Consider the following 26954-nt stretch of genomic DNA (forward strand, 5'->3'; position numbering starts at 1 on the left):
CAGAAAGCATGGAAATTGTAGCAAAATTATTGCCCATATTGCTATCATTTTAACTCATGCTTATTTTGAGTCCCACATATGTATTTTTCTATAGATATAGATATAGATATAGATATAGATATAGATATAGATAGATTAAAGGGTTTGTCCTGGATTTTCAAAGTGGTCCAAGGCACCATCACACAGCTCTCTGCAAATCCCTGCCTTCTAATTTGTGCCTCTGGTACAGTCCTTGAGAGATCAGGCTTCATGGCTGTGATGAAATTGAATCTATTGGGGCTGGTGAGATGGTTCAGTGGTCTAAAGCACCTACTTAGATCAAGTTTAGCAAAGCACAGGGACCGCGGTTCAATCCCTCAGCATCACATGCCAGCCAGCCCCGCCCCCTAGTGGGCTGAGCTGGCCACACACACACAAATAAATAAATAAAATTAAAAAAAAAAGAAATTGAATCTCTTAAATGTGATTCTGATTCTTAGGTTAAAAAGCAGAGACCTGTAAGCATCATGAAGATGATTTCTCCAAAATATGGAGAATACAAATACAAGCGCTTTATTTTAAAAAGACAGAAAAGAAGGGTGTAATTACAAGTTTTAAATGCTTCCATCTTGGATACTTTGATTAATGTCCTAGGAGAGTTTGTTCCTATGAGCTAATATTTCACTTTCTCTATGCAGGAAAATGAATTACAAAACTTAACATGGTTTTTCATTATCACACATCTCACTATTGTATAAAACCTTAGAGGGCTGGTCAGATAGCTCAGTGGATTAGAGCACCTGCTTAGGCAGACACAGGGACCGTGGCTCCATCCCCTTGTGCCAGATGGGCGCAGCCCTGGGGTGCACTGAGAAGGTGATTGAGATTGGGCATGGTGGTGTACACCTATAATCCCAGTATATGGGAGGTTTAAAACAGGAGAGGCACTGAGTCTAATCTATGTAGTGAGACCCTGTAGAACCTGTACTAAATACATTAAAAACAAATAAACAAACAAACACTAGAAAGACCCATCATATCCAGTAGCTTTTAAAGTTAAGCTAAAAGATTGTTTGCTGTAGTTAATTTCCCCAGTGTTGGCCAGGCCTGCTTAATATATGCACAGGGAAAATATACCCACTTTATAATTTCTTATAAAGTAACAGGTAAGGAGTAGATGTTGGAGAGGTAGAAGGGGAAAGAGAATTTTAAGTCTGTCTTTTCAGTAACTTTCACCTCAGAATCACCAAAAAGCAACTTCTATGGTCCACTTCTTTTTCCTAATGATAACATTTAATTTTATAGTTGACAAGTGTCACACCTTTCTTGAGAAATTCCCTCTTGCTTTTACCACCTCGACATTATGCTGTCTGGCTTTTCTCATCGCTCTTGGACTTCTATTTTGAACTATTTGATCTTTCTACTGTCCTTGCTCTTCTCGTACAGGGGAGCATTGACTGACTCTGCCTGGGGATGAATTCCTGGGCTGGTGTTTCTTCCCACTTCATGTCTTAAAGTCTGCCCCATGGTAGAAGAGCAGTACGTGCTTCCACGTTCTGTGCTGAGCTCCAGGTCAACGTGACTTTCGCCTTCTGTTGCTGCCTGCATGTCTCAATTTTGAGATTTCAACACTAACATCCATGAGATGGATCTTTTCTCATTGAAGTAGCTGTGCATTCCAGTATTCCTCACCCAAGGTGCATGTCGTTTGTACTCGCACGCCTCTTCTTGCTAACTTTGCACTCCTTCTATACCACATTTGCTCAGTTTTATCATTCCTGGGACAAAACACCTGATGTACTTTCTAAAGGAGGAAATTATGCATTTGCTGTGATGTCTCAGGAGGTCAGTCCAGGGCTGGCTGGCTGCAAGGCAGAGAACTCTCAGAGAAAGGACTTGGGGCAAAGCAGCTCCCTTCATGGCTGCCAGGAAGCAGTGCCTCACTGCAACTGGACCCACCTTCAAACACCACATTCAGCTGGGCACTTGCGCAGATAATCCACGAATGAGTCTCATGTCATGATCTCATCCTCTCTCCAGGAATCTTCGTGTAGTCAAGATGATACTTAATATTAAGTGGTGCGACTGCAATGGATAACAAATCTCACATTTCTATTACATTCCTTCCCAGATATATCAAATGCAGCCCACTGCTATCTCTCCATGTGATCATTCTGCTTGAAGCCGTTGCATTCACTGTCTCATAGCTACTAGTTTCCAAGATTTTGGTCAGAAAATCTTCTCTGAGAAGGCAGAGTAGATTGTGTCCTGCTAAATCAGCCCATTCTTTCCATCCCAAACTCATGGTGGTTTGCAGGTGCTGTTAGGAGAGGGCTGCATGTCTATAAATATTTCAAAATGCCCTCAAGCCAGGGGCCGTCTATGAACAACGTGGTAGTTGTAGCCTCCACTCACTGGCCTGTCACCTACTGGGTTCCTAATATACTAACTGCTTTCAGTTGCTCCAAATGATTCTCCTCATCTTATTTATGATATATTGTTACCTCATCTGCTTAGTGTGCCTTCTGTTTTTGCCTTTCTTCCCCTCTTCATATGCCCTTTCTATATTGGCTTCATTTGTTCATGATATATTGGCCATTCTGTTGCAGTGACTTCCCCCTCCCGGGAATGCTGTGCCCAATGGAGAATTTTTTCTTGTCTTCTTGATCTGAAAACAGTTATAATTGTATTTTCTGTATAAAGTCCCATTTGTATATTTATCTGTTTCTTATACAAGTTAGACAGCTATGTAAGGGCCCACAATTTATATATGGTTCACAGGGACAGATATTTCCAGTGCAATAAGCAGTCCCAGTGCTCAGCACTGTATAGGGAAAGTACTCAGTTAACATTGCATCCCTTGGCTGAGCAAGGAATTAATCCAAATACCACTTAGTGCACCTCCTACTGTAGCCACAGCACTGCCCTCTTCTGAAATGTTGGCTGGAGACTGTCTCCTTACAACATGTGAAACAAACCAGCAAACAGAATTCTGCCTGGTTTGTTCATGCATGTAAATAGAGTTTAAATTCATACAAATGATACAAACAGTAGCATGTTTTCTTTTTAAAAAAGAATTAAAGATCAGCAAACCATGATGTATTTGTGCTTAATATTGCTTTTCTTCAAAGTATTGTCAGTAGAGTCGTGCATATATATGTGTCCATATTTACATCTATATTATTTTCATTACCTTTATTTTTTTTCTGTATTTTTTTAAGGAAGGATCTACAGGGTGTTCAGAGTCTCACTGATGGATTGGACTCTTAGTGAGTCTCCTATGTACAGCCCCCCCAAGTGCTGGGATTACAGCTGCACACCACCACACCCAGTCCCATTCACTGTCTCAGTGCACCACGGGGCAGGGCCCGCACCCCAGGCCCAGGGATCCAACCCCCAGCCCCTGCACCTGCTTGCAGGCACTTTAATCAGCTGAGCTATTTTGCTGGCCCCTATTTTTATTTTTTAAAGAGAGCACAAAATAGTATTAAAATAGAAAAATGACAAATGATACAGGATTTCACTAGTATTGTCTTCAAATTAATTGTTAACATGCATGCAAAATTGGAAGAAGAAATAAATATATAAGAAATTAAGAAAAGAAAAGGACAAATAACTGAAAAAAGGAGGGCAACAAATTAAGCATTAGTCCTCTCCGTAGGCCAGCAGAAATCCACGGAACAGTTGTCCAAACCATCCTGCTTATGTCCATCTCTTTCCCCCACTCCCTCTCCGGTCCTTTTCCTCAACTCAGTAATTCCGTCCTTTAGAACAGGTTCCTTCCCTTTCCCCATTTTTTTGCCCTTCAGATATACTTAAAATGACTAGCTTCTAGATGTGAATGGTAAAATCCTAAAATGTGTAATTTATGGAATCAAGATCAGAATCTCACCAGGTGAAGGTTAATACTTAAGAGTCTTATAAATGAGTTGGGAAGGCCCATGACTGCGCTCTGTAGTTAATCTCTTGAAAAGGGCCTTCTATGTCCTCATTCCTGTTCTCCCAACATCTCCAACAGAGGGCAACACTCATGTCACCTCGGCAGCCTCTGAGCCCGCCGGAGCCCTCACTGTTGCAGCTGAGATTACAGTGGAAGGCCTGGGCATTCCCAGGCACCCTGATCTCTCAGGTTCCGTTGCCTCCCTCAGTGTTTCTTTGTTAAATGTTAATGTGTGCTATTCAGTCCACTCTTTTTTCTTCTGAAATCACACTGCTTGTAGAAAACTTCAACACTCCAAAATCAATACTCAAGATAGTGTTAACCAAGTTTGAATCCTTCGTTTTAGGATTTGGGGCATAGTACTGATCTCCTTGAAATATGTGTATTTTTTTTTCACATTTTCAAAATTTCAAAGTACATTTTTTTCAGGACAATGATTTAAATATTTTCTAGTCTACTTGTGCTGTCTCAACCCCATCTATGTGTTATAACGGAACCCAGTGCAATACTACTCTGTTTAGGTAAAAAAAAAAAAGAAAAAAAAGAAAAAAGAAAAAAGAAAATGATGAATTTCCCTAAAGTCTAATTTAACTATTTATGAGTAAGGAAACTCCTTTGGAAATAACTTGAGCCTTCCCGTATGTTATTCCTCAAAGATAGAGACTTTAAGGTATAACAGCTGTTGGGCCATCTGCACGCTGAATGAAGTTCCAAAAGCAAATGCATGCCGTCGGCATAGAATATAAGCCAGAAAGTTAGGATCAGGGGAGTGCTCGGTAGAATACTTCTACCTTTCTAGAAAATAGATTTATCCATGCTAAGTGCTTTAACAATCATTATTTGTATGAGATATGACACATTGCCTGGCTATAGTACAGGCTGGGCACCATGGCTATGACAACAAACAATCTAGAGAAGTTTCTTGCTTTTCAGAATATTCTACATATGTACAGATGTACAATTGTACCAATGCACAAGTCCTGCATAGTGGCATATTCTTCCATGGGTTGGGGCCAATGTCTAAGACAAGATGTTAATTTTGTGACTATATTGTGTTTTTTGATAGAGTTTAGTGTATATAATTCTGGGCCTTAATTAGTTTGCTTTGCAATAATTCCAAATGAGAGTATCTTTGGTAGATGTAGTCCAGTCAGGTGAGCTCTTGAAAGTGACAGAACACAAGAGCTGTCCTACTGCTGAACTTAATAGCCTGATAGGAAGAGGACATGCTATTTGGCAGGTATGGAAAGCAAATTCTAGGATCTGAGTGCCTGTGTTCAAGCGACAGAGAAGTGCATGCTGATCGCAAAGAGATGCCCGGAAGATGGCACTGTAAACACGAGTGCTTAGTTCAGCCTGGCAAGTACCTGAGCAGAGGCTCTAGCTGACCTGTGCTGAAATTTTTGACCTAGAAAAGCTGTAAAATCATTTTGTTTGTGTTGAGCAATTGAATTTGTGGTGCTTTGTTATAGAATAGTGTAAAACTAATATTGAAGGAACAAAGCTTATCATTTTACTTCTTAATTATTAATAAGTGCATAATATATTTTGCTTATCTGAAGTTTATTAATATTAAAAATATTAAAACAAGTGACCCAACGGTTGGACTAAAGAGATGCAGACATAAAAGTAAGCAGCGAAAGAGCGCTGGACACCATTAATGTGTGACACCTGCCTTCCACACCTCTCCTGTGACAACAATCTGAATCCATCTGAGTACAGACTCCGAAACAGACACAGTTCAGAGCACCACTAAAAAAGAAAAATGTGGAAAACACAGCATTCTATAAGAAAATAATTTCAAGTAAAATTGTTTCTTCAGACACCAGATTGTTTGAGATACAAGGTTAAAAAATCAGTAAAGGCAGTTGGGCTTAACTTTGGAATCTGCATATGAGATTTGATAAAAATACACAGAATTTCTAAGAATACATGAGAACTGTGGGTAGAAAACTTCCCTATCATATCTCTGTGCATACTTAACCCAACGTCCATTTGAATCACAATGAATCACAACTTTCTGTGAAACATTCATCTGCTTTCTGCTCCTTTTATTTTTAGTTCTTTAATATTTACTTTGGGGGTCCTGCCCCTTAGTTCAGTTCTTTAAGTGGCTGCATCAACAAAGCAGTCAGGCTCAGGTTGCTGTGGTTCGATCCCCACAACTCAAGCCAGCCAAACCTGCCCTGAGGTCATTCAGAGCCAAAAAAAAAAAAAAAATTACTTTGATATGACTTTATTTATGCAGCTTTTCTCAATCAGTACTTTATAAAAAGTTCTATGTGGGACACACACACCCAAAACTATTTTAGTCTATCAAGATGTCCAGGCCAAAACAAAGAGGTAGACATGTAGTGTACCTATATGGTAGCTTATAAAACAATAATGATGACATAATAAAAATTTGCAAAAGCAGATTTGAGCATACACCAATGTATTTAACCTCAAAATGTAATTAAAAAGAAGTTTCATATCAGTTCAGAGGAATTTAGGTTTATAACTGACATGATATTGTGATATAAGTTCAGGAATAGAATTAAAGCAACTGTAGCCTTTTACAGAAATTTTGATATGATAAGACAACCTTAGGATGAGAAAGACATTTTTGTATAATGAAGTATTACTCAGCTATAAAAAAGGATAAAGCTGAGGCTTTTGTAGGTAAAAGGGTGCAACTAGAGACCAGACTCATAAGTGCTATAAATCAAAGCCACATCTACAGGCGTTATCTCACTTAACAGGTAGCTCACTTAACACTAATAAAATCTGATAGGTACAGCAGACACTATGAAATGGAAAGAAACTGTTCAAAGAGAAGGAAAAGTTGAAATGAAGGAAAGGAGAACTGAAAAAAAGGAGGAAGGGAAAAGAAATATATATGCATTTATATATCTTTATCAAGAAATATATATGCATTTTATATATGTGGATATACAAAAATCTATCTGCACAGGATAATGTGGATTGTTGTACTGCAGATGTCTGTTGGTCTATTGAAAGGAGAAGTTAATGCTTACTTGATTTTTCTTTCACTTTTCACCTTTCAAATATTTTTATAACTTTTTGACCAATTTCGTATGCTTACATCTGGTAATTTTTTTTTTTTTTCCCTCGGAACCGGGGATTGAACTCAGGGCCTTGCACTTGCCAGACAAGTGCTTATTCTACTGAGCCATCTCTCCGGCCCCTGGTAATCTTAGCTAATTTAAGACAACACTGTGATGCAGTACAACAACTGTTGTTGTATTCCTATTATTTCGTTTAGTGAAATCCTGTATTGTTTTTCACTTTTATTATGTTATTCATTTAAAAAATTGATGAAGGTTATATAAGGACAGAAAAGAGCCAAAGCTGATTTAACTTGAACTTCATAGAAGCCATTATTTTAATCTGTGGTATTAAGAAAATGCTCAAATTTTCTAGAAAAATCAGAAGTTTTGATTATACCAAGTATTTGTAAGATATAACTGGAATTTCAATGCATGATTTGTGGGAATGTAAGTACAACCATGGCTGGGAATAGATTAGAAGAAAATTAGTAAAGTCTGGAAGAGATTTTAGCTATGCCCCAACAGTTAAACTCCTGAATGTTTATCCAAAATAACTTATAAAAGATGACCTTAAAATTACATGTGTTGGGCTGGTGAGATGGCTCGGTGGTCTAAAGCACCTACTTAGAACAAGCTAAGCTAAGCTAAGCAAAGCACAGGGACCGTGGTTCAATCCCCCAGCACCACATGCCAGCCAGCCCCGCCCCCTGGTGGGCTGAGCTGGCCACACACACACACACACACACACACAATAAATAAGTAAATATTTTAAAAAAAATTACATGTGTTAATGTGCCATTTGTACCATTAGAGACTGAGTTATAATACCATTGTCCTACAGGAACTTCCTAGTCAAAGAGCCTTGATTGAAAAAATTATAATAGAATCGATGAAAATCTTTTGAAAAAGTGCTACTGTTCTAGTAATATCCTCCAAGATTGTTATAGGTCTGTCTTTGAATCTGGACAGAGTTTGATCTGTTAGATTTTTTTCATCCAAGATTATGTAACAAAGATGGACAGATTCTGAAAAATCTCAAAGTCCCACAACTGACTGAAGACCAAGGGAGCTGCTGCACAGTACCACTTATACAAATCTCTAAGCATATAGACATAAAATAATACTTGATGTCCGATAAGGATTCATAAAATTTAAGCATATATGAGAAACACATTTGAGCTAAATGCCCAGAAATATGACATGTGTATAAAAGAGAACTGAGTACTTACAAATACCTGAATCCCTACATCAAATGGCTTGCAGCCTTGCCGCAAACTCTGATTGAGTGCTCTAAAGCTAGAAGCACAATTAACTCAATCTTCTACGCCTTGGCTACCAACAGTTATATTGATAAATGGCAACATACAATTGTTGGATGGAACTGTCTTTAGCATCACTGCTAGCTTATAGCGTACATTTCTTTTCTCTTGTTAGTGCTTATTAAATTACATTTTTATCTGGTTAGAATACTTGTTTTTGCCCTACTCACTGCCTTTTTAGTTTGAGACATCTTTTTGGTTAGCTTTTACTTTTTAAGTGACAATTCAATAGATAAAAGGAATATTTCAAACTTCACAATTGCTGCAAGAGGAATAAGAGAACGAAGGATGGTGAAGGGGAAAAGATGCACTAATGGAGAGTGAGAATCTGATAAATGTTTTCTAATATTTGAAACCCCTTCATCTGTCATATAAAAGGGTTAGCATGTTTTGTTACACATTCCATGATTTTCATTACTTGAAATTTGCAGTTCAACATAAGACAGTCATCTACGTAGAGCTGTCCATGCAGGGGAAGAACGACCGTTGAAGAGAGTGAGTTCACAGTGACTAGCGTGCTCAAAACTAGGGGAGCGTGACAGATTTGAGTCCGTTCTGTGTCACTCAATCAGTGCTTTCCACTTAGCTGCAGTGATAACATCTGCGCTTTTTCCATTCTCTCTCCTGCTATTTGAACTCTTTGACAGGCAATGTATTCGTGATTTCTTTCTGTAGCATTGGTCAGTGGTTCCACTTTTCAGCTTGTAATAGTATGATCAGTAATGCAACAATCTATCCACGGGCAAGTACAACATTTCTTCAACAATATTCTAAAACAGGTACCCATACCAGTAGAAGACCATCTCCATTCCAGTAAGGTGACATTTACTGCACAAATATAAATGATCAGTCTGTCCTTCTGCTTCTCAATTTTCTACCTTTTTAAATTTTGGTATGTGTTTTCTTTTCATTTTTGTTATTTTGTTCATGAGCTTGATTTTCAAATAAAACTAATTTTTGTACATAGATGTAAGAGAGTTAATTATTTTTAAAGGAAAGCTGCCTACAGGATTGATAATTTAAAACCAAAGCAGTTCTATAGCAATGCTTACTGACAACACAGCTGAAGAACTAATGCGGCTCCTTGTGAAAGGCACCATGAAGGACCATGGAAATGAATTAGAACAGAACAGGTGTCAAAATTGTAGCTAGAAAAGTGACATTTATTGTCAAAACACTCCACAGCACATTGGAGCACTCTTACTTAGCAAATACATCCTTTGGGAAAAAAAAAATCAGTCTTTTACCTTTGAAATTCATTATAATTCAATAAATATTTATTGGAAGGCTACTACAGGATAAATCCTAAGTACACAGAGCACAATCTCGGGGTGCTCACAATCTTACAGCAGAGCCACCTCTGTAAATAAATGCATGTGCTCAGAGAAACGGAAGAATGAAGGCAACGAATAGAACAAGTAAACACTGGACACTTTTTGCAGAATGAAGAGATTCACATTAGAGGGCGTGGATAAGGGAAAATAATTCTGAATACAACAATAACTACCTTAGAGCTTTGATTTGAGGATAAAGTGAGACAAGGCATGCCAAAAGAGTTTACATAGTGACGCTTTCTCGTTGCAGTATTTGCCACAACCTTCTTTTCTTTGTCACTGCTGTCACGCTTCGCTTCACATGTCAATTGAACAAGTAAACCTTGGCCTATCTTATGCCTTAATGATCCAGGTGTTAGCCTTGGCATGCTAACTTTAAAGATAAATATGCATTTATTTATTTCATAAATTTGGTACAGGGTCTCCCCTATACAGCTCAGACTCGTATGAATCCTCCTGTTTTCAGCCTCCCCAGCCATGGGATTACAGGTGTGCACCACCACACCTAGTCTTGGTGGCTGGCTCAGCATACCCGGGGATGGAGCTGGAGGGGCACGTGGTGCCCGGGATTGAACCCTGGTCCATGTGCTTCCCTAAGCAGGGGGTTAGTCTGCTGAGCTGTCTTACCAGACCATCCATTTCTTTACTTTACAGAAAGTAAATCAGTTTGGATATGGACTAAGCTAGATTACAGTTAAAGTAAAAAAAGAAGGCGGGTGGATGGCAATCCCAGCAGTTTGACAGATCACCACACAACGATCATAAGTTTCAGTCAAGCCTGAGCAGCTTAGCAAATTAGCCAGATCCTGCCTATAAATAAAGAAATAAATAGTTTAGAGGGGCTGGTGATATATCTCATATGAAGTGTTCGGTTTAATCATCAGTACTGGAAGAAAAAAAATTCTCATAATTGTAAAATAATAAGTAAATTGCAAAAGTGACAACTGCAGTATAGAAAAGACATTTTAGAGGTATAGAGTATCCCAAAACTATTACAAGTATCCTATAATAATTTCCCAGATCAACAATATTGTTATGACTTAAATAATTGAAGACTTATGCTACAGTTTTCCTATCATATGTTGGGAGAATCTAGGTAAAAATACAAGGGGACAATTAAATCCTATGAACTGATGGTACTAATATTTTTGTAATTTATTCCGAATAAACAACCTTGAGAATTTACAACTTTGGAAAGATAGCAGCTTAGCCATATTGCAAAAATGCATAATTGTGGTTTTATTTTTTTTCTGAACAATAACTTCTATCCTGAACTGTGGACAGGATATTTATCACATATATGTACAGTAGGAAACTAACTATGCAGACGTCAAAGGCTGTAGGGAGGTGAGTGTTTAAAGCTGCTCACATGCTGAGTGACTCTGTGATGAGTTCTGGAAGATTCTTTGCTCTCCTGGAATCAAGCATTAGAGAATCACAGCTATGACTTCTATTTTCTTGAATGTTGCTGTTTCCCATTATTAAGTACAAGACAATGGGAAGCAAACCAACAGGTAGCTTTTCGAGGCTGGCAGCTTAGATGAAGTTTAAATTAGGAATAAGAAGCAAAGTTTCCTAAGATAGAAAAAAAAAATTGACTTTATAAAAGTTAGTGCACGTCCCGATGATCTTTGTATTGAGATTCCTCGTGTAGCAAATACGTTTAGTAAAACTGCATACAAGGGCAATATCTTTTCATAGCCTCTGATCATATGAGCCAGCTTAACATTTCCTTGACAAAACCTAGATACAGGTCCAGCCAAATGGCTCAGCGGATTAAAGTGCCTGCTTAGGCAGACATAGGGGCCGGAGTTTGATTCCCGGGCCTGCCATTCTAGCCCTACCCCCGGAGCACACTGAGCTGGTGATTGAGACTTGGCGTGATGATGTGCACCTGTAAACCCAGCACTTGGGAGGCTGTAAACAGGCAGATCACTATGAGTGCGATCTAGTAGTGAGATCCTGAACACCCTGTAGTGTTCCCTAAAGTACAAAAAAAAAAAAAAAAAGCAATATATATTATTGATATTTATACATCCTTCAGTGCTTTCTTTATAAAATTAAACTATATGCATTGAATATTGGTGGAGTTGAATATTGATGGAGAAGAAAAAATATGCATTTCACGTGCTTTCTGCGTTTGTGTTCAGCATTTTTGCAAAGGATATTAAAAATGCAATAGAACTTAAATTTTCAGAGACTGAAATACGTATTATGAGCACAGCCCACTGGATGTATCACTTCTGCATGCTGTATTTAAATCTAACTTGGTGACAGCTGTAAGAATGGCTACCTCATAGAGAAAAGCAAATAAATAAAATTTATGCTATTTTCTGAAAAGATACAGTGATGAACAAGGCGCTGTCCAGAATTTTAAGCCAGAACATTTCTACCTGTGATGTGGTTCCACGGAAAAGGCAATTCCTTCAGATGTATTTATGAATCACTTCTCATAATGACAGCCTTTTTAGTCATTTGAAAAAAATAAATAGATAGGAAGAGGATGGATGGAACTTTACATGCAACATATTTATTTACATGTTTCCAGGACGGAAAATATTTTTCTGTCCCTTCTAAGTGTGCTGGAAATTGTTACTGAATATGCCAGATTTGTGCTACACCTAGAGTGAGGCCAACACTTCCAGACCAAAAGTAGAGAAAAATAAATCAGTTGTCAGATGTCTGCAGCAAGAAGGGCTGACATCACTGATTCTACTCTGAGCACGATGGAGGGAATGAAACAGAAGTACTGACACAGTTGTGGACTTACATAATTACTGAATAATAATAATAAAGCTATGAAGGTACCACTGATGGTTGTTGTGTGTACAAGGACCACAGACTAATGATGCCTTTTGAATGTCATTTGCACGAAGTTAAAAGGGAGAGTGTAAGACAAACAACTAGAATATAATTATTTGAATGAACTTTGTCAAAGTTCATAGTTTTACAAATGCGTGTTGCATACTGCTGTCCTTGGCACAAATTGAAACCAGCAGTGATTGTTAATTTTATTCTTTCAAAGTTGTACATCCTATCACCAAATAAGAGGGACACCAAAATTCAAAAATCTTCATAGCAATCTATTTTTGGAACAGCATGTGTAATAGTACAGTATAAAAAGTTGTGTAATCAGAATATGTTTCTGGCATATACGTAGGTGCATGTATGTACAACATTTTAAATGGGCAGATTTTATTGAAGCATTGTTAAATGCAGCAATCTTTTTCACCTTTAGATGGAAAATTATCTGCAAAAATAAAGATTGTATCTGATATCCTTTTCTTTTTTAATTTAGGAGCATTTTGTAAAGGAGTTTCCAAACATTACACAATGCCCATATTTGGGATGATTAATTTGTCTAGCCAATAATAATTTTTTAATCAAGAAAGGGAATAGACACTCTTCTTAAAATTACTTGTAATGTTATTAATATTATGAATCACCTCCTTTAATTTATTTGCTAAAATTATGAATGCTTATAACTAGTTTGAATCTACTGTGTTTCTTTGACTTTCTCAATTAAACATAGTCAGGTGACTTAATTTGGACAATGATATCTAAAAGACATACCCTGTAGCATTTATTGATTTAAGAACAAAATAAAAGAAGATCCTTATTACCAGCTGAAATTTTATTACTGTGCTCATTTTTTTTTGTGTTTTGTCTTTGTTTGCCTGAGCACAGCAGTGTGGTAATGTGTAGTGGGGCGAAGGCCCTGTAGCCCTGAACTTCTGAGGCTATGCAAAGCCCAGAGCCAATTGGTCCTACAGCAGTGGGCGTCAATATTGGTCTTTAATTTATGATGTCTGAGACTTTCAGGTCACTTGGTATAGCTACATGACATTACCAATGCTAAGTCATAGTTAGATAATTTTGGTACTAATATGTGGGCTTTAATGATTTCATAATTTCTCAGCCTTCTACTTTTCCCTGTAAACTGAGGTTACTCTGTTTCAGACATCTCCATAAGAATATACATTATATCTTACTTGAGCCGAATTATCACATAAGGATAGAAGGAGTCAACATAAATTTAATTAAAAAATCAGTGAAACAGACTGAAGTGCTCATTAAATGATTAACCTACTTGTCTGTAATAATTTGTTCTAACAAAACAATAGAAAATATGTTTAAAGGTCATTTGATTAACTCTGTGGGGTGTAAATTGATTGTATTATGGTCCAAATGTTGAAAACCAGTGGAAGTGACCTGTGTCCATTACTCCTGATAGCTGGGAAGTCAAAATATATAGAAGGAAAAACGTCACCTCCCCTCAGGGAATCGTAGCACAGCTGCTTGGGAAAAACAACTCTAAAAATCCAAATGTGAGAGATAAATTATGCCAATACATGTTGATACATTACTACAGGTGAGAGAGTCATACATCTTTTTTCTGAAACCACAAGTTGATTAACCCAAATATAGTAGGTACTTTTTAAAATTATGATGTGAAACACTTTTAATAGTGTCACTAGAGAAAAAAATGGTAGTAAGTTTTTAAAAGGGAGAATTCATTAAGTCCAACTTTGGACAATAGTAACATGAAAACAAATGTTTGTCTTAAATTTTTCTTCTGTAGCTACGCAGAAAAGACCAACAAAGCTATTTAAGTTATCATCAATAATAACTTACTTTAAAATTCAGGGCTTGTTAGTACATATGAGATGACTAGCTTTTTTTTTTTTTTTTTTTTTTTTTTGTACCAGGGATTGAACTCAGGACCCTGTGATTACAAGGCAAGAACTTATTCTACTGAGCTATCTCCCCACACCCCTGGTGACTAGCTTTGTCTGGGCTAGAGGAAGGTTCATGACCATAACTCAGAGAATTTGTGCAATAGAAAAAGTACAACCACTGGAAATTATGAAGGTTCTAGAATGTTACAAACGTCTTCAGAAAATGGTTCTGATTTATTTGGTTTTAATTGCTAATCTAGTGTGATTTTTGCTTATTTTGTAATTCTACCAGATCTAGTATTATTAACTGTTTGAAGAAAATCTTATTACATAATCAGTTCTCATAAAGATAATGAGGTAATTGCAAAACATTGAGGATTATATTTAGATCATATACTTAATACATATAAATGCTTCATTTTTATTGTTGGGATGACAAATAGAAAGTGTCCTTAACTAAACTATTCTCTACTACTGTACAATTACGTGTGTGTGCACGCACGAGGGACTCAATGTCCCACCCAGAGATAACGTTCTGCCCTTTATGACAGATACTCTTACATGAACAATGTATGCCTTATCTCTCAAAGAGCACAGTTAACACCTCAAACAATAAGTAAATAATTTCTAATATAATCCATATCCTACACAGAGGTAGAGACTATGTTTCAAACTCTTTAGGTTTATTTCTTTTTTTCCTGTATTTTAGGGAAGAGTCTACAGGGTGTTCAGGGTCTCACTACTAGTTAGGACTCGTAGTGATCTGCCTGTTTACAGACTCCCCAGGGCTGGGTTACAAATTGCTGTCTCAGTGTGCCCTGGGATTGGGGCTGGCATGGCAGGTCCTGGGACTGAACCCCCAGCCCCTGCACCTTCTTATAGGTGCTTTAATCCACTGAGCTATTTGGCCTGCCCATTCTTTAGGTTTTAGTACTCTATAAATGATGATGCAGCCTATTTTATCATGGACGTTGCTTTCTCTTCTTTCCATATGCATTTTCACATCCAAAGTTACTGTCCCTTTTACCTTCTCATATAAGGGGCACCTTTATCAAATCCATAAGCATTTGCATAACTCTGTACATGATGGAATACTAAGTCATTTGCTCATACTTGGACAGTAATATGAGACACATAAATTTGGATTATAATTATTCTATGTACAGTTCTTGAACTTCTTTTCTGATGTGAAATTCTCATTTATATATCATTAAAAAGAAATGATGAGGCCCCCAAAAGCTCATTATATTAGATTTTATTCCTCATATTTTAGAAGATAGAGATCATTAAATTTTACTGCTATTTCTGCATTAGTATTGCAAAGATATTTCTCAAATTGTTTTCTTTTACTTTATGAGACTATGAACTAATATTTTCCATGTTTGGTTTTTCGAATGAAAGCTAAATTTAATGGAATTTCAAGAAGGAGTTGAGAGCCCAGAACCTGACTCATACATTCACCTTGCTCTTGGTTAGACCTTATTCTCTTCTCTTTTATTAATATTTTTCTTGTTTGCACATTATTTATTTTGTCTTGCTATGTGCATCACATTTCAAACTTCTCAAAGTTATATAAGTACATTGATGTATTTCATATTTTAATAGGTTTGAATAGGAAGACAAGTAAGAATTAATGAGAATATTGCCTTTCAAGGAAGAAAAACAAGCTTCCACCAAAGCACATGAAACAAATTACAGAAAGAAAGTACTGCTTTCAAGATTTTAACATTTGAAGTATTAGATTCAGTTTTACATTTATCAGTTATACAAGGAGAAAATCATTTATGCTTCTTTGCAAATGTGTCAGATTTGAAATCAGAAAGGGATTAAAGATAGTGATAATAGATAGGTTTTAAGATTTCAGACATACTGTTCAATAGACCAGAAGTAGAGATTTCCAAGTTACCTAAGTTTTAAGATTTTAAGAAGCTTTTTTCCTCTGTTATTCATTATATGATAATGAGGCTTATCAAAAGCTTCAAAATATGTACATAGTTTATGATAATTCCTAACTATGAGCAACTAGTAAAACTGCAAAGGAAAGAAAGAGTCCACAATCAAAAATGTACAATGCTTTTCCAAAATGACTCCTACAGAAGTTGTCACTTAGTTTCCTTAACATAACACACAAGAGGCTTCTTTTGTCATATGCAGTTAGTCCATTAAAATACATGTGGCATAAAATTGTTCAGTATGTTTGGTAGCTACTTTCTCCTTTTTTCCATTCACTTAACCAAAATTATTTTCCCCCCTTTTTAGAGAGATGGCATTACAAAGAGCAGCGGTATACCAGATGGCCCTCGCTGTGGTTCACTGCGTTTATATCCAGCGGGAAGTTAGATGATTGCTTTTCAAGCTCCTTATCACGCACGGAACAGTCCATTTTACTACGGGGCATTCAAATGCTGGCAATATATTTTTAGCTAAACATGTTTTATTTTTTTCTTTAACTCATACATCTATAAAACCACAGGAGTACATTGTGTACACCATGATAATATAATTGGGGTTTTTTTTTGTTATATGTTTGGGGACGTAGTTTTGGTAAAAATGAGTATGGCTTAGTATTTATAAACTTCTGTTTTACTTTGGAAACAGTGTTCTAAACTACTTGTGATGGTTTCTTCGATAAGGCAAGTGTTCTCCAAACATCCTAGACATACCATTTAGAAATCTGCCTCGAAAATAGTTTTTAAATGAATGGACCAGCATTCAAGATAAATAGAAGCTTCACAGAAGCATGTGCCTTAAAGTTGCGGCACGTTGACAGTGCTAACGAGGCCGCAGCTGCCTCACGAAGTCTGATTGCTGTTTTTAATTTCAAAAATACATTTTTGTCAGGATTTTTTTTAAGGAAATCTACAGAAAGAGAAAGGTAAATGTAACTCCTTTAATGAACAAATTGCTAAAGTTATAATGAATTATAATAGGATATACTAGACACAGAGTCTGTATGATTATGATTATCTCTTTATAGGCAAAATAATTGGATTAGTTTCAAATAAGATTAGTGAATAAAGACACAATCAACTTGCATGTAAAGTAAACCCATGAACATACATAAATGCTTGACAGAAAGGAAAATCGATGACCTTCTCAATGGAGTAAGACAAACCACAAACCCAAAATGGCAAAAATAAATGTTGATTTTAATGTTAAATGTACAATTAAAATACACTGTGATTATTTAATAGTAATAGAGGCCCCGATTTTCCTCTCTAAACAGAGAAACACAGAATGAATGTAGCATATATAATTTATTTAATGTACTGCTCTTTCTCTGCATGAAATTAAAGTACACATATTTGAGCAATAACCCATATTTAATAGTTCATGAGTTTCATGAAGCCTGAAGCTGTTTCATCCATATTTAGAAAAGTAGCTTCTGCATAGTTCTTAATATCTATAAATTTTTTCAATATATTTTAAATTTAAGAATTTCCAGAAATGAATATTTGAGAAATGTTATACTACCCTTGGGAAATATATTTTTACCAGTGATATATATTATTTCTTCATTCCAAATTAATTCACTAAGCTAGTGTGCAGTTTAAATATTTTCCATTATTTTTTCTGAGAAAAATTAATTCTACTGCCTATGAAATTTTAGAATATAAACAAGTCTTCTCTGGTGCTATCAGCTTTCAAATATCCCATATCTCAATGCTATTTTTATATTCAAAAATGTATCTTTACAGATGAATACTGTAGTACTGCTATTAGTCATACTGGTAGAAATGTTATAATTACACATGCTGAAGGCTATAGGGCAGATATTTGGTATGCAATGAACTAATTCTCCTCTTAATACTATATATTAGATAGCATTCTTCTTAATATTCATATGAGAAAACTTGGACCTACATAGCTAAATATCTGGGTTAAGGTTTTTTATCTTTGTCTAAGTAAATTGTGAAACTGATTGAGGTTTTAATTAGTTTGGTTTATTCTTTCCGGGGTTCTTATGTCTTTTTTAAACTCTATTATATCAATGCCCAGGAACATGTACAAATGTCCACAGATATTTTTATAAATAGTGGTCACATCTATAAAGCAATAACTGTTAACTATTACTTTTAATGATTTTTTTTCTTTTTTATGTAGTTAGTACTGGGTCTACAGGGTCTCATGACACAGATTGGACTCATAGTGATTCTGTTTTGAGCCTCCCAAGCACTGGGATTATAGGTGTGTGCCACCACATCCAGTCTCAATTACTGTCTCAGTATACCCTTGGGGAGGGGCCAGCATAGCAGGCCAGAGATCGAACCCAAGTCTTTGCATCTGCCTAAGGAGGGCTTTAATACACTGAGATATCTTGCAGACTCTACTTTTAATGATTTTTAATTCTCAAGGTTTTATATATTTGGAAATAAATATCAAATGTTAAGAATCTTCTATATGCTATTCATTGCATAAATATTCCAATAATATTGTCTTAATCTAGCCTCCCAAACCTTCACAACATTCTGTGATACTTAAAGTGTTCAATGTTTGACACAATGAACAACACAGTCAGAAAGGTAGAATCAGCCCATGAACCCATGAATGAAAAGGGTATTGGGTGACCTTTGAGTCATATTCCTGGATACCTCCAAAACAACCTGATCAGCACATGTGCATTATTTTCTCACACAATGTACTTTTCAAAACAAGATTCATGTACGGTAGGAGCAGATCAGCCCTGGCCAGTCACTGACCTAAAACCCTGCATTTTCCAGGGAGTGGTAAAGGGGCAGCAAGTGGCCTGTGACCCTTGGAAGCTTTTCCCCTGTGGCATAAGATCATCGGGACCTCTTGACATGGCATGCTTTGGTGTGAACTATCCCCACTGTTTGATAGGTGATTCATGCTTAACTTGCTGGTTCATTAAGAGCATGTGCAACATGTTTTCTCCATCAGTATCAATATTACTGTTCCAATTATGAGACTAGATCCTTGCGGGTGAAATGACAGATGAGAGAGCTAAGGAAAGCAACGTGTGTTCCTGAATACTGCACTGAGGACAATGGTGAGTGTTGTTCCAAAACTCAAAGTCAGAGCTACAATATTTTCTAAGATATATTTAAAATAACATGTTTGAAATCAAATAATTCAAACTATCACTGCCTCAATTCTGAAAAAGAATTCTCAACACGCAGCTCATGGCATTTGGCTCTTCAATGATACAGCTGAGTTCCTTTTTCCTTTGCCAAAAAAACATTTTGCTATTAACACCGTTCCTCTATGAATCATGGAGTTACAATAACACATTGTCTTTTTCAGAAATAGATATAAAGAAAAAGAAAAGAGCTTTTTGCAAGCTTTTAAAAAAAATCAATTTCTGTTTTGAAAATTGCAGAATTCAGCTTCTGAAAATGTTCAAAGTAATGTGAATACACAGAGTGGCTTTTGCTTTGATCTAGAACTTAAGATTTCAGAATAGTGTATATTTATATTTTTCAATTGGAAATTTAATCTATGTATTCTGAAGATTTGTGAAATATGACACTTAATTATTTTGTTTTCTAAAATTAGTAAAATAATTTATAGGTTTTTTTCATTTTAAACAATTTCCACTTGAATATTACTGATAATATCAATTAAGGCTTCATATTTCTGAATACTATATCTCAACATTTATTTATAGAGAAATCAAGATGTATTATTAGAGAATAAATGGAAGTTTGTAATTTGTAAGGCCTGCTTTGAGAGGGTGTCAATATACTACATCTGAAAACATATAACCACATTAAATACCCTTGCCTTTGCTAAATCACATCTACTTTGGAAAGCCTTCTTTTAGATCTTCATATAGAAAACTATCTGATGGAATCTGACCTTCTCTTTCTTCTTCTCAAACTATTGTCTTTATTATTATGCTTGGTTCTATGGCTCCATATTACATTGTCATCCAGAACTGTTGATCAGGGTCTAGGATGAAAATAATGTCATATTATAACAAAAATATTACCATTTATTTATTCTAGAATAACATAGCAAAAAAAATTGTCATACCTCCAGGATAAAAGTTGGAATGCCCTTTTCAACTTCATTACTACTTTGGTTAATTGAAATTTATTTTGATTTTTCAAAAGCAAAAGTTCACTCATTAGCCCTCCTGCCTCTCTCTACTACCAACTAGTTGGTTTGGCCACCCAGCACCAACCCTGACACCTACAGCACTAACCTGTAACCCTTCCCAGAAGGAAAATCATCTCCCTGAAATCATCTTCAAGAAAACATCATTACTTCCTTAACAATTTTCATTAGTTAATACAAAGTTTATAAATTCCTACCTCACTGTTAAGTATTATATGATTAATTCTAAAATCTTCATGTAGTTATTGTTTTATTAAATTCTGAAGTGTTTTTATATTCACTCAGGTTTAAGTTCATGTGAATCATTTGAATTTCTGTATCTCTTTTACATATATATATATATATATATATATATATATGTCAAAATGCTAATCTGAATACAGAATGTCATTCTGAAGTTTAGAAGCCTTAACTATTTTTTCTCTGCTGACAAATTGCTTTCATTGGCAAGGAGTGTGGGTAGTGCACAGTTGGGGCTGATGTTCCATTAAAGCTCAGTGGGAGAGAATGTTCTGGAAGTATCTGTCCAAGGAGAGGGTGCTGAAAAGTCAAAGGCTCCAGATAGATTTTCTTTCTTTCTTTCTTTCTTTCTTTCTTTCTTTCTTTCTTTCTTTCTTTCTTTCTTTCTTTCTTTCTTTTTCTTTTTTTCTTTTCAGAACAAGGGATTGAACATAGGCCCTTGCTCTTGCCAGGGAAGCACTTATTTCACTGAGCCATCTCTGTGGCCCCTCCAGGTAGTTTCATTAGATTTAAGACATAGGCATTATATTTAATTTTTTATAGGATATTGCTTATCTCAGCTGCAGGCACTTAGTACTTTTTTCCAAATACTAGCAGATGGTGTTGATAAAATTCCTTCTGTCTGTGAATAAACACACACACGCACATTTAAAAAAACAAAACAAAAAACTTGTGCCATACCCTAGAGGAGGATGTGGCCTTCCTTTTTTTTCTTCTTAATTAAACTATCATTGTTAGGAGGCACCAAAGAGCTCAAAAACCAAAGGTTTCTTCAAGGAGAGTCTCTATGTAGACTCCAGGGGAAGGAATGAGCAGATCATTATGGAGTTATCAGCCCCCCACAAAGTTATAAATTAAAGAATCAGTATGCTATCAAGTGGCAAAGAGCACAAAAGCAAGACAAGGACTGAGTAGTCTCCTGTCTTTGGAGCTGAAGGCAGTGACACCGTTTGCAAATGTACTCATCTTTGATTCTTTAAGGTTTAATGAAAGAATGGTTAGTGAGATGAAATTGCACCTTAGAAAATTAGATCATGTGCTGTATGAAGTCTAACTTAGAGTCTACCCTTAGCCAGTAGGTATTAGTAACACACAAGAACTACTTTTGAGGCTGCAAAGAAAAATTTGCACTTTCTACATGAATTATTGTCTCATTCAAAATGTTCTTGCTCTATATAGTTCATATTTTTAGCAATCCTCAGTGAAATTTTCTCTTAAAGTGTTGTCCCTAGCTGAACTTCCACCCAGTGGGCTGGGAGACACGTCAACGTCCTCCCTATCAAGGTGCTTAACATACTTCACAGATTCACCTGTGACAGTAATTATCACACATTATTGCAATTATTTGACTGGATTACAACCTTCCTTCTATAGTAAGGATTCCTAAAGGCAGGAATTGTTTCTTAATTACTCTTTTGATCCTCAGTAACTGAAAGAGTGCTTTCACAGGGTAGTACTTCTACGGTTGAATAAGTAAATACATCCTTAGCATTATTGCTAAGCAAATAGAGGTGAGCTTGGCAGGCTCATGTGAAGCAGGCAGTATTTACAAACACAAAGAGTGTCATGGTTTTTGAAAGATGAAATGACACACAGAAAAGAGGAAACGTCAGAGAAACTAAGACTGGCGGGTCCAGTGAAAGAGGAAAGGAAAGTACAATCCATGCTTGGCAGTAGGGCATAACCCTGAAATAAAGCAGCGACTGCAAGGAGACAATAGAAGCTTGGTCTTGAAGTTACACCCAACACAAAATACCTGATATTATTTATGGTAAGTTACTGTGTGTGACTGTACACGTTTTTGTGAGGATGGAAGAAAGGGGAACGGAGTGAAGGAAAGTAGGGTGATGGAACTGACGTAAATAATGTATTATGTACCTACTTGTGCTGAATATTAAACCCTAACACAGTGGTATTTTGGGTATTTCTGCCCATCTCTTCATCCCATTATTGATAAAGTAGTTTTCAAAATAATTCATTTCTCCCCAAGGCACTTTTGATAAGTGGCAGGATCAGTTGCACAAGGTCTTTTCAACTGCAAATACTATTATCTGAATTGAGACAGAGAAGGAGCCCCGAAACAAAGATCAGCTTTCAGGTAAAGTTCAGAATGCTGTGCTGAGACCTATTCAAATAGCTCTTTTTTTTAATCTTAAAATCTCTTTAAGTATTTTAACAAGTCTTTTAGAGTTCAATTTTGATTTTGTTTAAATGACACTCATTGGGAGAGGGAAGTCCTAGCTGTTTGGGGTCACAGCTGGAAGCCGTAGAGCTAATGACTGCTGGGCACTCACAGGGCAAGTGAGACTGCTGGAGGCAGTGAGCCTCTGTCCTCCAGCCCCCACCTCATCCTTGTCCCTGTCTGTGCAAGAAGGCTTTGCCCTCATACTAGCTCACTGTCCTTGCCATTAGGATTCCTGGAAACACCCACCGCCCTTCATCATGGTGTCTGACTGAGGAGATTCCAAGGTCCTGGGTACCTCCTGGACTTCTATTCCCAAGAACAACTGCTCATCCCAGACCCTTGCCTGCACCCCTACTTTGTCTCTTGCTCTTTCTTCCCACCATGCTCAGTAGCTCCAGCAAGGAGACATAGGTTTTGCGGCAGGGTCCCTTGATGCCTAGTACCATGGAAAAGGTCTCTAGTAATTTTGGCCTGAGGAAAGGGCCAGAAGTCACACTTGCAGGTGGCTGAATACAGTACATGAGAACACATCACAATGTTTTTATAAGCCAGGCTTTCCACTGAATGGCATTTGGCCCCGACAGTCATCATATTATTTATCACATCTTGTAAAAGCACAAAGAGGATTTTGAAAACTATTTCAGAAAGTGGAAAAAATGAAAGAAAAAGTGTATTCAAAATGAGCAGGAGTACTTTGAGGGAGAAGTATGGCAATGTGTCTTTCAATGTAATGTTATTTAAATTCAAACAATGGCCACAGTTTTCAATCAGGCATGAGTGTTGGCTAATTCACATGCAACATGTTTCCTATTATTATAATAAAGGGCTTTTAAAAAAATATGCACATTACTTTTCCTGAGATGTCAAAGGTGTTAAGAAGTTTCAACTAGACTGGCTGAAACCTGACCTCCCTACCATACCCCTGTACTTTTTTTTTTTTAAGAAAAGAAAAATAAGCAATAAAAACAATAATAAAATTTTAAGACAAGATTGTAGGAGAGTAACAATGGTTAGAACATTACATATTGTTATCTTCAAAGTAGTTGCTCATATTACAAGTTATAGGCCTCAAATCAAACAATATAGGCATACACTTTTGTTTTCAATGACTAAAAGCATAATAGTATATATAACTATCTTAACTATCCTGTGTGTGTGTGTGTGTGTGTGTTTTCTTTTTCCTTCCTTTTCTTTTCCCCATTCTAGCTTCTCTTTGCTTTTGAACATTTTCTTCCCATTTCATAATACCTATTGTCTTTTTTGGCTCTGTTTACTCTTTCAACTTCTTCACTAGGAAGATAGTACCATATTTACATATATGAGACTGGTTTCTTTCACTTATGAATATTGACTTAAGTTGTACCCCTTTCCATATAAAGGTCTCAAGTTTGTCTTTGCTTTATATAAGAATACCACATCTTAACTGACATGCTAATTGACAACTATGACATAACAACCTACCTGTGCCTTATTTCCCTGGGTAACTTACACATACACATATAGTCATGTTTTGGACAAAGGTAATAATTTAGATGTGCAGTTGGACATCATTGTGTTTACATTTGTAGAGATATTACAAAAAAATAGGTCAAATGCATTAGGAAAGAAATGAATTTGGCTAAAATTTCTGTGGGCATGACCTGTCTAAATATTTAGCTAAGGTTGAATGTGTTCTATTTGCAAGTCTTTGTACTGTAAATCTTTATTTGTAGGTTTCTATATTTTCTCCCCAAAATAGTCTCGCTGGAATATTTTTAATGTATTTAGTAGAGGGTCTACAGGGTCTCACTACACAGATAAGACTCATACTGATTCTCCTGTTTTTAGTGTCCCAAGCACTGAGATTACTACACCTAGTCTCAATCCCCATCTCAGCCATTCCAGGGGTGGGGTCAGCATGGCACGCCAGGGATTGAACCAGTCTCTGAATCTGCCAAAGCAGGCACTTTAGTCTACTGAGCTATCTGGCTGGCCCTGGAATCTTAATTAAAAACAAAAACAAAAACAAAAACAACCCTTCAGCATGATTAATGTCATAAATTCATATACTAAGTTCTTTATTAAAAATTAAAATATTCTTGGATCTATTCAATGCTTTGCAATGAAAGCAATTACTCTGATAGCCTAATTAAATTTCTAAACAAGAAGAAGTCCATATGGTTTTCTAATATGAGGATTTGTATATGTATGTAAAAGTGTGTATCTAAATGTCGATATGTGCTTCAGGCTACTACCAAAAGTAATACTGTATTGACAAGAACTTAGAATTTTCTGTACTTGATATTTGGTATGTAACATATATATGTGTCACATAAATATATAGGTAGATAGATTTCAAATTCACTAGAAGAAGCAAATAGCAAACACTTCTCAAATATACTGGCTAGTCGCAAATTTTGTAATGCATTTTCATTACAGCAAGCAAATGATCAATCTATGAAAATACAGCTTATTTTGTTTTGTTTTTTACCTCTGCAGATGGGAACAGGAAAGTCCCATGAGGCGGTATTCACGGAATTGGCTATGCAGGTGAGCTGCGGGTGGCCGTCCAGGATGTAGCCGGTCACACAGCTGTAGCGGATCTTGTCCCCAACATCAAACCGCGTGCCATACAAGACACCTTTGGGCGGAACTCCAGGGTTTCCACAAGAGCTACTCTGCAATTCTATAGAAGAGAGAAAAGGAGATGAAAAGAACATATCTGAATTTGTTAAATTAGCATAACATGCTAAATTTATAACTATATATAGATATTGATATAGATATGTGGACTTATACACTGATATAGATATATAGATGTTATGTAGACATATTTCTTTTTAAAAAGAGCCCAGAAAAATATCTACTATTTAAATACATATAACTGAATAATATAGAAATAACTGCAGTTAATACATTTATAAGACTTTTAAAATTTACATACTCAAAACTTAGTAATAAGCAATTCTATTTTCATTTATTCAATTCTCCTTTAATTGATGCTTTTACTTCACCCTGAGCCATAGGTATTTGTACAGAATAAACACATATTTGAAGGAAAATATTTTATCTTTCAATGGAAATAACACAGCTGCATGTACAAGATATACTTGTTTTGGAATTTAAAGAGATCAGACAAGAATTACTGCTTTATTATCACTTTAACCTGGAGTGCACAGGAACAGTCATAAGTACATTGAATGACATTTTAGCTAGATCACGTGTCCACCAAAGCCTTGATCAGAATATCTTACATACTGCTCTTTTACTTTATTAGTTAATTAAAAATAGACAAGCATACAAATTTTAGAGTTTGATTTTTTATTATATAAGATGATTTAACTTTAAAAATAGGAGAAACATAAAAAAACAGCAGAAGCTACAGAATAATGAAGTTAGAGATGAGTTTTTCTTCCTTACCCTGATTTTTTTTTATTATATTACCTTTCTACACAAATGATGATCAATAAAAATAATATATTAATGGGAAAAGGTAGTATTTCAATTGGAGTAAAATCGATGGCTTAGGTAATAATACTTTATAAATGTCCATTTATTTTGAGATTTATGGTATAATTTCATACGTAGTTAATATTAAGGTCACTAAATAGGAATATATGGAAACTTTATTACTTTTGTAAAATAAGAAGTTTTAAATGACATTGAGATGCAATATGAGGCCTTTTCAACTTTCCTTTGATGTTTGTTACACTTGAGTAATGAGTTGCATGTTACCTGAAATCAAATAATTGCAAGCTATAATGATATTGAAAATAGCAATGTCAATTTTTTTTCTTTTTTCTTTTTTTCGGTACCAGGGATTGAACTCAGGCCCTTGAGCTTGCCAGTCAAGAGCTTTTTCTAATGAGCTATCTCCCCGGCTCCCCCCAGTGTCAATATTAAGTAAAAATACTAAAATACAAAGCGACTCATGATATATAGGTAGACATTTGCAAAATACTATAGATAGGTAGGCATAAAAATGGTATGCACAGTTCAAATTTTTATCTCTTTATCCACAATGAATTTATAGTAATTTGGAAAACGTTTTTAAAGGTTTAGCATTAACTTTGCTTGTAACATTTCTAACTTAATGAAAGATAAGCTTTAATTATTGAATTAAGAACATGAGTTGATAATAGGATATCTGTGCAATTGTATATATATA

The 26954-nt window shown here is 35.9% G+C and overlaps 1 protein-coding gene across 1 annotated transcript in view; it reads right to left on the reverse strand.

The window, feature by feature from the left end:
* Csmd3 (CUB and Sushi multiple domains 3) overlaps positions 1-26954 on the reverse strand; it is a 1279636-nt gene that overhangs the window by 980760 nt on the left and 271922 nt on the right. The window contains exons 7-8 of the mRNA XM_012516661.2: positions 25278-25472; positions 23304-23442 (exon numbers count right to left, since the gene is read on the reverse strand). Of these exons, the coding sequence (XP_012372115.2) occupies positions 23304-23442; positions 25278-25472 (334 nt within the window). The remainder of the gene's footprint in view (positions 1-23303; positions 23443-25277; positions 25473-26954) is intronic.

The sequence above is a fragment of the Octodon degus genome, unplaced genomic scaffold (genome assembly GCF_000260255.1).
Source record: "Octodon degus isolate 3935 unplaced genomic scaffold, OctDeg1.0 scaffold00118, whole genome shotgun sequence".
NCBI lineage: Eukaryota > Metazoa > Chordata > Mammalia > Rodentia > Octodontidae > Octodon > Octodon degus.